Source organism: Ipomoea nil, unplaced genomic scaffold (assembly GCF_001879475.1).
Source record: "Ipomoea nil cultivar Tokyo-kokei standard unplaced genomic scaffold, Asagao_1.1 scaffold2403, whole genome shotgun sequence".
In the NCBI taxonomy this organism is placed as follows: domain Eukaryota; kingdom Viridiplantae; phylum Streptophyta; class Magnoliopsida; order Solanales; family Convolvulaceae; genus Ipomoea; species Ipomoea nil.
This window is the reverse complement of record NW_017618831.1, coordinates 1,786,187-1,799,486: the sequence shown is the minus strand read 5'-3', so window position 1 is coordinate 1,799,486 and position 13,300 is coordinate 1,786,187. Positions and strand designations below refer to the sequence as shown.

Here is a 13,300-nt window from a genome sequence, read left to right as displayed (position 1 = left end):
TATTATAGGTTCATATTTAGATGATACATTAAAAATAAATTTGCACTATTAATGAAACTTTAACAAATTAACTTGTAATACACTAAAAATAAATATTTTTGTGTAATCAACTTTACAATGTGATAAAAGATTTTAAAGAATATAATAAAAAAATTATTCTAAAATATCACCATTTCCAAGAACCAAATGAAAGCATAAAACATTCTAATACCTAACATTACCAAGGCTTATATGACAATCTGAACCAGATGCCTCTATTATGAACAAACATTTCAATGTTATTACATTTTTCAGATCAAAAGCCGTGGACACATTAATTAGTCCTGTTTTTATATTTTAGCAGGGCAGAAGAGGATCAAAAGAGATCGACTTCTGCACACTCTGCTACAGCTTTCTCATTACTAAACCAAAAGAGAAATATAGGTATGATTCAGCTCACCCAGAAAGCATTCCAGGTTAGAAGGCTATTATTGGGCTATTACAGTATCAAACAAGTTTTAAAGCATTTCTTCCTATTTTAGCTGTTCCAAATCGCAACCTGAATTTAACACATCCTTTTGTAGAAAAATGAATGGATATTTAATTGTTAAGGTAATCTTGTCACACGGGAACACCTAATTCTGAAATCTTAACAATTCTTTTATCCATTGCAGCCTTTTGTTGTCTGAGATGTGATGCCATAGAAGCAACCTGATTCATTTTCACTTTCAGTCAGAATATTAATTAAAATCAAGAATAGATTTTCAAACGTATCTGGAACTCACCTCTGCTCTTAATTTAAGAGGCTCTCTACCAGGAATTTCCCGCAGCAGATCCATCAAATCTACAAATAGAGCATTGTAGTCAGGTAACAGAACATGGTATTATCCATATATATATATATATATATATATATATATATATATATATATATATATATATATATATATATACACTCCCATGAGAAATAGGCTTCCCATGAGAACATACAGACTAATCTCATCTGTCCATTTAAGATGATCATGGGCTGAAAATTAAGAAAGAAAATGCGGTAGCATTTCTGTAATTACGGTTGTGCATTTGGAAATGCTTCGAGGAAAACTTTTTTCCAAATGAACAATCGTAATTACAAAAATGACACAATATCTTTTCCTTAATTTTCAGCCCTTGATCATCTTAGATGGGCGGATGATATTAGTCCGGACATTCTCATGGGAAGCTTAGTTCATTTGAACTTATTTCTCTCTCTCTCTCTCTCTCTCTCTCTCTATATATATATATATATATATATATATATATATATATATACACACACACACACACACACACACACACACACACGTTTGCCTAGTCATACTTATAAATTCAGTTTTATAGTTACTATATAATAGAAGCACATATAGGATAATCAAAGAAGAATATCCTGGCCCCAGCAATCTTTTCACCTCTCTAGTGATTATGTTTTACTTTTACCCATTTTTAAAAATTGAATCATCACCCCTCCCCACCCAGCAAAATTCCTTGGGGATAAGATTGAAGATTATTCACAAGAAAAGCATCAAGTAGTTGGACACTAGATTAGGAGAGTATTGAGGTTCAAGAGAACAAAAAAGTTCCATAAACTTCTTTACACCAAGGAGCAAAAGATTCAGTACTCAAATTTCGTATATAGTAGGTCTCCAGTCCTGCAAACTAAATTTCTACTCCTTTCTTCCTCGAGAAGGCCACACTATGCAAAAGGGAATCATGATAAAAAGTCTTACTATCACAAAAACTGAAATAAAAGTAGTCTCATTTCAATTTTCAACAGAGAATCATGTTCATAGGTAACTCAGATTAAACATGGCTGAAGGTTAGGTTTTTCGTTCTGCATCATGTGCATTTCTTTTCCCCCTAAAGTAATGTTTTTCAATACCTCCATATCATTTGTTGAAAATACTGAACTCACTGCTAGCAAAATGCTTTGCCGAAGGTTGCAGACAAACACATAAAATACTACGAAGTAGAACACAAGTGAAAATCATTCATGCAGGATGTGACTTAAAAGAAAATTTCACAAACCAGTAGCTTGAGCTTCGGCCTTATTGACAGCTTTCGCAAGACTTTGAATACGAGTTCCAGCATTCCTACAAATTACTTCTGATGGTCAAATGCACAATGAGGAAAAGTTGGCTACACATAAACTAAGATGCTTAAAAATGCACATACATGAGTTCAGAATGGCCACGTTTCATTTCCGTATGAGCTAGAGCTGCCCTTTCAAACAGTTTTCCGCTCTCCTTCTTCATTAAATCAACAGAAAGCCTCAACTCTTTCACATTCTTCTCCGCTTTATTAAATTGTGCCTGCATGAAAGAAAAAGGCAACATGTTTAAGAGAATGGTTTAGTGGAGAAAGAATTAGACAGTTTATGGAATGGCAGAAGAGAGGGCATACCTCCTCACTTCGAAAGCGGCCTAAAGTATTGCGAAACAGAAATCTTCTAGGTCCTACAGACGAGTTACTAGACCATTGAAAGAAGTGTATTTTTCGTATAAATGAAGAAATCGTATAGAGCATTACTTCAATGGATTATTAATATTATCAAACAATAAAGAACCTGGACAAATTATTGCAGAACAAATGCAGAAGAAATTGATAAACAAGAATTAGTTTCATAGACATTAAATGCATTTATCATATGGCATCCTCATAGTCAAAGCATGTTGGTGAACCAACATTCAATGCGTATCAATAATATAGAAAAAACCATGGGGCAAATCTAAAAACTAAATGCAAACACACATACCTCTCATGAATATGAGTCCAGTAGCAACAGCAATTCCACCAACTACAGCAGGATGTTCTCTCGCAATTTCAACTTCATCTATCAAGATAGATAAAATTATGAGCATAGTCAGTGTATTATATCACAACACTGAGGAAAAATAAACTGAAAAATGTAGAACACCAACTCATTAATCAACACAAATAATAAAAATAGATAATTTGTTGAAATTTGAAAATAATTGTATCATTGGCTCATTGCAAGAAAGCAGCGATAACAAGAATATGGATTCAAAACTTTATTTATGAGACTAAATGCACAGCATCCCCTCAATTAGTCACAAAACCAATCATGTCTAATGCCTCCGTGTATGCTAATAGAGTTAATGTAATCCACCAATGAATTTTAACTTTTTTCAAGAATGTGCACAGTGCACAATACGATCACATTTATTGGCCAAGAACTGCAACTAAATCATCAAAAAGAGAGATTTAAAAAAAAAAAAAAAAAAAAAAAGGTAAATTGCATTCATGAGAAGTTAAATGCAATGCCTTATGCCAGTGATTACTTATAATTAATATTTGTTTTGTAGTAAGAAATCACCTTTAACTTTCTGGAATAAAGCATCTTCATAAGCTTTATACTGTGAACTCAATTGAGGAAGAAAATCCTGAAAGAAATAACGTTGATAAAATGCCAGAAGTACACAAAGAAAATAAGTTTAACATAAACTATAATGTAATCTTAAAATTCAAACCATATGTTTCTCATTCCTCCGTTACAAAGACTGCTAGAGCTATAGCTACAAAACTCTTGTGGATGCAAATCCACCTACTCAGCTTCCTTTTTGTTTTTTTACAAGTAAAATTTCCACATTATCATTTTACTAAGAATGGAATTTCTCATTCTCATTATGCTACAGATTAAAAAATAAAAATAAAAAATAAAAAATCGCAGTACAGAATACTTTATAAATTCTTTTTTTAAAAAAATGGAAGAGCACAAAAGGTCAACAAGTACTTCAAGGAGGAGGGTAAAAGATCTTTCTGAATGTGCCACTCTAAAATCTGCAACAGTCCTGAGCATTCCTAGTTGATATAAACTTTTATCCTTCATTTCCTGTCTTTTTCTACTTTTTGAAAACTTTGTTGCCATCTAAAATGTATTAATGTAATTATCTCATTTTTATACATAAATATCTTATCCTTGGAAATATGTGTTAGACCTGCTCGGTGACACGGGGCTACTTGGATCAAAGCCGTGTGATACGCACATGGAACAGGGGGCGAAGTTGTTGGCAGGTGAGGGGGAGCCATTTGAAGATCCAGAAAGGTACAAGAGGTTAGTAGGAAAGTTGAATTACCTCACGATTACCCGTCCAGATATTGCGTTTCCAGTGAGTGTTGTTACTTGTTAGTCAATTCATGAGTGCACCTACACAAACTCATTGGGAAGCAGTTATTTGGATTGTGAAGTATCTGAAGGGTGCTCATGGAAAAGGGGTTCTTTACGCTAACCACGGGTATATGCGTGTTGAGGCGTTCTTTGATGCAGATTGGGTTGGGTCACCTAGTGACAGAAGATCTATAACAGGCTATTGTGTGTTTGTGGGAGGCAACTTGGTCTCGTGGAAGAGTAAAAAGCAGAATGTAGTGTCGTGCGGAGTCTGAATACAGGGCTATTGCCCATGTGGCTAGTGAAATAGTTTGGGTGCATAATATTCTAAAGAAGTGGGTATGGAAGTGAGGTTACCGATAGATTTGTGGTATAATAATTGTGCTGCCATACATATCGCGAATAATCCGGTGTTCCACGAGCGGACAAAGCATATTGAGGTTGACTGCCATTTTGTACGGGAGAAAGTGGAACAAGGACTAATATCTATTGTGCACGTTTGGAGCGGTGATCAACTAACTATATATATGAAAGGGCTTAGTAGGAGTCGGATACTATATACATGTAACAAGTTGGGCATGTTTGATATCTATGCTCCAACTTGAGGGGGACTGGGGGAATTTTAGAGAGTTGTTAGGAAATGTCCCTCAGCTACTCAGTTTGAAATTAAAATGAGTGGCTGAGTCGTGCTATTAGTGTGTATATATAGGCTCCTTGTACAGCTTCTTCATTATCAGCTTTACTTAAACACTTCAGTATATACATTCTACAGTACTCAAGTACAAATGAAGAATTTGAAAGGAAATCTAAAGTAGACATAGCTCCCAAGAAAAGAATAACAATGAGCCGTGATAACCAAGTAATCTTCTCAACTGTGAATATGCTTCCCATTATGATTGTTAAAAATGGCGGGTTTATGTAGCAGGAGGTTGGGAGCAGAGAAAAAGTCCCTACAACAACTTGATGCCAGTCAGTTGATGCTTCATCAGCTAACATTTTACAGTCATCTTTCATTTTCTTACAAAGATTACTAGTTTTGAAACCTAATTCACCTTCTTATAAAATGCTAAGACTATCTTTGTAGAACGGATTTTCTAACAAACAAAATAGAACTTCAGTTGATTCCGTGAAAATGCCATGATATCAATCGCATCAATTATTTATCCAATCAACAATTTGAATAACTATTACACTCACAAAGTATAATGCGCCATATCTATGTCGAATATCAACTATCCCTAGACAGATGCTCCACCTATATTAAATAGTTTTCACATAATAAAGCTAAAATTCAAAAAATAATGAGAAATGCTAGAGAGATGATCAAGAGGGACCTGAAGAGAGCGAAGGTGACCGGAGGAGGTGTTCTGGAATAAACGCGCGGAGCGAATGGCGGAATCGGTGGACTCTTGGACGGTGCGAGGCAGATCCTCTGAGATATAAGCGTGCCATGGCTTATCTCGTTGCTGTGGTGTCGCCGCCGGCGCCGGCGATGAGGTCTCGTCGATCTCAGTCGAAGGAACGTCGCTTGCCATCTCCTTCAATCTCTGTAGGTTCTACTTGGCGGAGGCGCAGATCATTCCGAATTACGAATGTTTTCTGCTTTCTTCTTTTTTTTGGGCAATACTGTAATTTTTTATATTTATAGATAATTATTCATATAATTAATGTCATATTTTAATTAATTAATTAATTAATTAATGCTTACTTTTAAAAAAATAATAATAATTAATGTTTACTTCTAAAGTCATATTTTTAAATATTTATAATTTTTTTTTAATAAAGATACTTTGCCACTTTCTAGTTAATTCACCTTTTATCACCATATTTTAATAATATTTTTGTATTTATTTATTTAATATTAAGTATCTAACTAAAAAGAATGTATTTAAAAAAAAAAAAAAACTAAAAAGAATTTCAATGAGATATTATAAACTCGTATAAATGGATTTTAAAATAACCTATTCAACATATTATATGCTAGGAAAACAAAAAACAAAACAAAACCAACAAAATAAAAATAAAAATAAAATAAAATATCAACAGACTTTTGTATGTCCACGGTCAACAACATAACCATGATTGTCTTAAATGAGTCCAAATATTATCGACTAAGAAAGTTGATACAACCATGGTTGTGTTGTTGCCCATTTTACAAATTTTTTTTTCGTAATTTTTGAAAAAAATGAAATATAGAATGCTAATACGTTTTTTCCTTTTAAAAGAAAGTATAATAAAAGTTTAGTTAGCATAAAATTAATGAAAATGGTCAAAAAGACCCTTGAACTTTACTTGAAAGTCCAATTAGACCATTGAACTTCAAAAAAAAAAAAAAAAAAAAAAAAAACAATCAAACACTCAAATTTATCATTTTAGTACATACAAACTCAATAACTAGTAATTTACCTGAAATAAACCGTCATCAAAATTTTAGCGACAATTCTAACAATAATTCCGGCGATAAAAATTTTTCGACGACTCTTTAAATTAGAAAAAAAAAAAAATCGACAATCGTGACTGGTTGTCTTCCTCACCGGAGAAGACGACCAATGGTCGCATTTTCCAGTGGAGAAGACGACTATATATGGTCGCCTTCTCCACCGGAGAAGACAATCTTCTAGTCGCCTTCTCCATGGAGGAGGAAACATGGTGCTGGCAATTTTATTTTTTTATTTTTTGTTTTTTTTTTTCAGTCTTGAATAGTGTCAACGATCAGAATTTACCGGTAACCTATTGGTTACAGATAAACCAAACTTAATTGACTCATTTTAACAAGTTTGAGTGTTTAATTACACTTTATTTAGTTCAATGACCTAATTGCACTTTAGAGTAAAGTTCAATGGTCTATTTGACCTTTTTTTATAAAATGAATGATAAGATATTAAAAGTTGATAGGGAATATATCTCGAGTATACCACCCTGTACTCCTAGTGCTTTTATAAAGCGCATTAACCCCTTCTTTAAGGAGGAGACCATTTTTGCCCTCGACTCTCTCTCTCTCTCTCTCTCCCCCTCCCTCCCTCTATATTACCTTCTCTATAAGATGAATCAATAAAAGCCAAATTCTCATGTTTTCTCATATCTTCATATATTTGCATACAACTTTTGTACATACTACTTTATACGTGAATACATATAGCAATTTACGCTATCAAAAGTTAGTTGGAAAAAATAGTTAAATAGGTCATCAAACTTTACCTAAAAAGTTAATTGGGCTCCTACACTTTTTAAAACTGTAATTGAATTCATCAACATCTTATTTTAGTGCAATAAAGCCTAAAAACAAATTAGTGACATGCTATTACATGTCACTAGGGTTCCGGTCAACATCCTAACAAATTTTGGCGACATTTCCAGCAACAAATCAACCGGCACTCGTTGTAGGTTGCGGTCAATTTTGAATTAACGGAGAATGCAACCCATGAGTTGCCTTATCCAGTATAATGCAACCTGTGGGTTGCCTTCTCCAGTAAAATGCAACCACGATGGTTGCCTTCTCACCGGAGAAGGCAACTGCCTCTACGGTCATTGGGTACTACGGGCACTTTGAGGCTTTGAGCTACAATTTACTTGATTACCATTAATTTGTTTAGTTGTAATTGCATCGTAAGTTTGTAAGTTATAGAATATGTTGCATGAGTTATTTAAATAACTCAATGTGATAGCTCAAGTGACAAATGAGCTCTCTTTGTGAGGGAAAATTTTTGAATAATTGGGATTCGATTTCCGATTCCTCTTGAGCCAACCTCGTGCCTCCTGGAGCAAACGACGATTAATCGGGTGAAAAATATTTGAATATCCTCAATACAAATAAGTAAATATATACATAATTGTATCTTATTTTATTTTTGTTATTATTAGTATTACTTATTACTTATTTTATTATCTAATTAGTATATAGTATATATAAGAGGTAATTGATAATTACAAAATTAGAATATTGAAAAAGTAATGTAAAAATGTAAAAAAGAAAATTATATTTTCTCAAAATCTCACATGACGAATTGACGATACGAGGTAATTACATAATTTAAACCAAGTAAGGTAAGAAACAGTTGTGCTAATTAACACTTTAAAATTTTACTCTTAGCATAGTGAAATGTTTTTTTAAAATGAATTCAATTTGCAAAAATAAGAAAGGAAAAAAAAAAAAAAAAACAAAATAAGTGCCACTCCAAAATTGGTGAATCAATCCATAAAGGGAAATCGAAAAACCTCTAGCAGATTCAAAAAAGGAAAACTGAAATTCATATAGAGAGAAGAAGAGAGAGAGAGAGAGAAAGGTGGCTGCCGGGCCGGCTTCCTATTCCGACGGCTGAGATTGTCGGCATATTCTTCTCTCCGGTGCTGCAGTGATGCTATGCTATTCTGGAAGCAAGATCAATAGAATCGGTAAAAACGCCCGTGATCGAGAGGCGAAATTGAGAAAAGAAAGAAATTTGTATCTTCGTTTCTGATGTCAATGTAGGCTCTATAGGATCGTTTGTTCATTTTTTTTTCTTCTGTATAAAATCGTTTTGCCCTTTTTTGCCGAATCGATACACTGGATACTGCGGGGGAGTGTGTATATGATGCGCTGTGCTGCATTGAGAACTTATATACGGACTTGGCTTCGTGACTATGTCAGGATTCAAGGCTTCGCTGTTATTCTCCTCTATGTCCAAGTGCGTATTCTCTGCTCTTTTGCTCGTAATTATGGAATTTCAGCTGCATTTGTGAATTTTGATTTGTTTAGTATGAATTAATTGAAATGATAATTCAAGATTGGTTGCGCTATGATTGGATCTCTCGGGGCATTGTACAACGGGGTCTTGCTCGCCAATCTCGTGATTGCGTTGTTTGCTTTGGTTGCCATAGAAAGTAGCAGTCAGACCCTCGGCAGAACCTATGCCGCGCTTCTCTTCTGTGCTATCTTGCTTGACATCTCATGGTTCATTCTCTTCGCCCACGAAATTTGGTATCCTTTACTCTTCTCCTTATTGAGTGATGCACTGATGCTTATGTGTTGTGGAGTATTTACTTGAATTCTTGTTATCCACTAATATGTAATACAGAGGTAGAAATAAATTAAACTGGAAAGGAGAGGGGCATAAGTCATGCCTATTTAGTACTGCTTAAATTTCCCAGCTGTTATTATGGGATTTCTTTTTGTTTCATATTGAATGTAAATAAAGGGTTATTATTCCAGGTTACTAGCTAAAAGTTAGTACTGATGAAGTTTTTTTTTTTTGTTTTTTTTGGAAATATTCCAATTAATGTAATTATGTAAATAAAAATATTTCATTTGCATTAATTCAAGGAAATCAGTCATCTATGACATAAAGATTGTCCTCCTTGGAACTTTCTGTATGTCTTCAAGCCAATGATGCTTAGGCCTTTCCTAGCAGATGGACATATTGGGGAACCTTTATGTGCATACAGTGTTAAATTCTTCCATATTTGGGATATAGGTTTTCTGGATACTTCTGTTTACATTATAAATTTTCCATATAATTGAAACGATTTCACATATATGTTAGCCAACGTTCATTCTTTAGGGAACTCATGTTCTTAAAAATCATATTGGGCCAAAAGTCACATAGAATAAGAATAAGAATCTGTACTAAATTTACCCCTTTTTTTGTGCTTGCAGGAATGTTTCATCTGAGACTTATGGAGGCTTTGTTATATTCTCAGTGAAACTTACTTTGGCCATGCAAATTATTGGATTTTGTGTGAGGTTATCATCTTCATTATTATGGATTCAGATGTACAGACTTGGTATTTCTTACTTAGACAATTCCATTCCTCAAGAAGCATATGCTGATTTGCGACATAGTTTTCTCAACCCTGCAACACCTTCTATAATTAGACAACCCTCTGGAGCTGATGATGTTTTGGGAGGCTCCATATATGACCCTCAATATTATTCATCTTTGTTTGGGGATGGTAAAGACGAGGCATATTTGTCTGAGGTACACAACTCTCATCCCCTTTGTGCTTCTTAGCTTATCTCTTTGATATCGTTCATGAAACAGTTTTTTTTTTTTTTTTTTAAATAAAATTTATTTTTGTTAATTTTGAGTTCAATTTCTAACAAGTAGTTTGGGTATTTCTTACATTCTTCTGTATGCATTTGTAGTAGTATGTTCTCTTATGTTTTATGGAATATGGAAAGTGGTAGATTCATGTACCATCACCGACTCTGACATGGTGAGTTGACATGAGTCATGAAAATTTTTACGTTTTAGGGGAAATAAGGGTGGAGTATCAGATGATATGAATTTCACATACTGTTAAGGCTTAAGATGCTAGAGGATTATGTCATGGTGTATGGACTAGAAAGAACTATGATAGTTTGTAAAAGATTAATTCTATGGAGAGGCAGTTCATAGGCATTGAATTGATGATCCACCTATGATACAGTGATGAGGTGGCTTGCACCTGGATGCTACAGCAAGCCCAACATTCCCTTTGCAACAAGAGTTCATTGATTTGTTTGAGCATGACACACTTAGTAGCTTGTAAAATTTTATTGCAATTGCAAGCCACATAAAAATATTCTGCTATTGACTATTGTACAAATGAACATTTCTGAAGCTACTTGGCAATGGAGTGATGAATTATGAAACAATAATGCTTAATAAGGTTTTACTGTGCAACTTCCCTGTGTGCCACTAATATAGAATATGGAATACCAAAAGATTAATTCATGGCATTTGTGGCCTATATTTTCATATCATTGTTATTTCTTTCTCTTCATAGACTATTCAAAATCATGAAATGGTGGTTGGATCAACTACTGCCGAAGAAATCACTCAAGTGAAGCCATCCATGAGTAGATCTGTCCAAAGTATGGATGTAAGTTGTTATATTGTTGTATTTTCTGGTTTACTCCTTATAATACTTTGGTTTTGTACAATTTCACTTCTCTTTGGAACCATTCAAGACTTAAGCATGAACTTTTTCTGCTGAAATAAAACCTGCCAAGTTCTCTAAGGAACCAATGAATTTGACTTTTCTCAATATAATCTGTCTATAATATACTTAAGAGTCTGCCCCTTGTTTCCTGTAGAGAGCTGCATCTTTAGATTTTTGCCATCAACATTTTAAGTGCAGTCTCTCTTTTATTATTAATTATATAGGCATTTGGATGTATAATAATTATAATTATAACAAGAATAGCAATAACAATAATAATTTGTGCAGTAAGTAATTGAAAATCTCTCCAACCCCTATATTCTGCTTCGTTTCTTGCTTTCACTTACATAACTGACCAACAGAAGTACAGAACATTGCTGCACAAGTTCTTTGATTTCTGATTCATCTGTTACTTGAATAGTTATAAGGAGAATCTTAAGTCCAGTTGCTTATATATATATATATATATATCCCTACAGTTCTCCAGTAAAAATTTTACACATGGATTTTTTTATAACTCATCCATCCACTTCAGTTTTTTTTTTTTTTAATAAATAAATTAATCATTTCACTGTCTCTCTCCACTTTTCCTCTATCCTAATCTTCAACCTCTCCAGCCCCCCCATCCACCCCCTCATCTTGACCTTCTCCTTCATCCCAATCACCACCGTATTCACCCCATTATCCTCTGGGAATTACTATCTGATTGGCTGATCTGCTTGGACACAGCCAGAGCCTATCAGAAATGTGTGTCCTGGGCCCTGGGCAATGGGAAGGCATATATCTGGTGTAGTTGTTATTAAAGTTGATAAGGATTAGAGGGAAGAGGAAAAGAGAGAGGGGATGCTGTCTTTGAGAAATGCTAAATGGCAATAGTTTTTACCGGCAATAAACAATGTCATGGTGGGCATGATGATCAGCAGAAATTTAGAAGTCCATGATTAGCTATTAGGTGTAATAAACTTGACTAAGAAAGGTTAAAAGCTTATGTGGAAGATGATGCGTGTGTCAAAATTTTACTGTAGATTTTTAGGGAAATATATACAAGTAATACAACCACCTGGAGTCCTAGACCTAAGTTTTCTTTTAATTGCAATAGTAATTCCCCTTCCTTATCTGTTTCCAAGCAGTAAGAACACTACTAAGAAGTTTTTTTTTTTTTTTTTTTTTTTTTTTTTTTTTTTTTTTTTTTTTTTTTTTTTCTTTCTACTGCATTTTAACGTTCACTATGAGAAGAACATAAGATCATTGGCTTTCACTATCCTTTACTTAACCAAACCTACTAAGTTCTTGTGGAGCCAATTCATAGTTAGATGCTTGATTTTCGCAACGAGTGAGATTACCATAAAGCAGATTCTTTGTTTCGGTTCTTAACTGTTTGTACGATGCACCCAATAATCACCATCTAATATTTTCCCTATAAACACATTTCATTTGCAGGGCCGGGATTTCACTAGGAATCTGCTACATGTCTGAACTGGGATTTTTTTGGCCATCCATCTGGTGAAGTTTGTTCTTTGATTATTCTTTTCCTATAGTGTGACGCTGCAGTTTTACTGGGGTTTTGTGATTGTTAGCGAGGTTTGTACAGTAACCCAACAATAGAATTTTCTTCCGGTATAAGATTTTCAAAGAATATAATCGCGCCACATTTATTATGTAAAGATGAATGTAGCAATGAAGAGGCATTCCATCTTAGCTAGGCGATTTCGATCTTTTATCAAAGGGACACTTTGGACATTTTTGGAGCTGAAAGTTTGTTAGGATTTTCTGGGAATACAAAATGAATAGCAATCTGAGATTCAATCTGTTTACATGCATCTTATGTGATACTAATTGATCTTTCACCTTGACTGATGAACCATTAAACTTGTGAGTTGTAGCCTCTCCTCTCGACTGTCTTTGACAGAACGAGAGGTACGATTTTATTCAAGTACACATAGAAGTTCTTGAAAAACATATAGAAAGTTGCGGACTATAATCCCGAGTAATTTTTTTTTTTATTATTTTTAATAACATTTGAGTAAAACACAAAATGCACATTGTTTTGGGGGTGGTTTCATGTGTTCAACTTCTCATATTTGTATGGAAAAAAGCTTATGATGTTTGGGACATGATGTTCAACTTTACATACTCATGAGAATAATTGTGTCACCTAATAGTGTACTGCACCTTTTGAATATGAAAAATGAATAAAGTGGATGTTGAGTACAGACAAGTCATAGTGCAGTGAATTATTTTTTGGACCATGATTCATAT

General features: G+C 34.0%; 2 protein-coding genes across 4 annotated transcripts; one reads left to right on the top strand and one right to left on the bottom strand.

The window, feature by feature from the left end:
- Positions 1-230: 230 nt before the first annotated feature.
- Positions 231-5,753, bottom strand: LOC109152452. The gene is made up of 8 exons (XM_019300158.1): positions 5,476-5,753; positions 3,350-3,416; positions 2,768-2,845; positions 2,416-2,468; positions 2,188-2,324; positions 2,041-2,105; positions 765-823; positions 231-690 (listed from the first exon to the last, which is right to left on the bottom strand). Exons 1-8 carry the CDS (start codon positions 5,674-5,676, stop codon positions 601-603), a joined length of 750 nt encoding a protein of 249 aa, XP_019155703.1. The 5' UTR covers positions 5,677-5,753; the 3' UTR covers positions 231-600.
- Positions 5,754-8,313: 2,560 nt separating this feature from the next.
- Positions 8,314-12,877, top strand: LOC109152194. Of its 3 annotated transcripts, none has more exons than XM_019299769.1 (5): positions 8,314-8,805; positions 8,905-9,098; positions 9,774-10,095; positions 10,886-10,973; positions 12,482-12,877. In XM_019299769.1, the coding sequence occupies exons 1-5, from the start codon at positions 8,710-8,712 to the stop codon at positions 12,496-12,498; spliced, it is 717 nt and encodes a 238-aa protein (XP_019155314.1). In that variant the 5' UTR covers positions 8,314-8,709; the 3' UTR covers positions 12,499-12,877. The 3 variants fall into 3 exon arrangements, with proteins under 3 accessions (XP_019155314.1, XP_019155313.1, XP_019155315.1); XM_019299768.1 differs by having other exon boundaries at positions 10,886-10,981; XM_019299770.1 differs by lacking the exons at positions 10,886-10,973; positions 12,482-12,877 and adding an exon at positions 10,263-10,804.
- The last annotated feature ends 423 nt before the right edge of the window (positions 12,878-13,300 follow it).

Coding starts and splice junctions, on each gene's coding strand:
- LOC109152452 (XM_019300158.1), bottom strand. CDS start 5,676: ATGGCAAGCGACGTTCCTTCGACTGAGATCGACGAGACCTCATCGCCG. Junction 2,325..2,415: donor GCCGCTTTCGAAGTGAGGAG/GTATGCCCTCTC, acceptor TCTTTCATGCAG/GCACAATTTAATAAAGCGGA. Junction 2,106..2,187: donor CGTGGCCATTCTGAACTCAT/GTATGTGCATTT, acceptor AGTAATTTGTAG/GAATGCTGGAACTCGTATTC.
- LOC109152194 (XM_019299768.1), top strand. CDS start 8,710: ATGATGCGCTGTGCTGCATTGAGAACTTATATACGGACTTGGCTTCGT. Junction 8,806..8,904: donor TTATTCTCCTCTATGTCCAA/GTGCGTATTCTC, acceptor TGATAATTCAAG/ATTGGTTGCGCTATGATTGG. Junction 10,982..12,481: donor GATCTGTCCAAAGTATGGAT/GTAAGTTGTTAT, acceptor TTTCATTTGCAG/GGCCGGGATTTCACTAGGAA.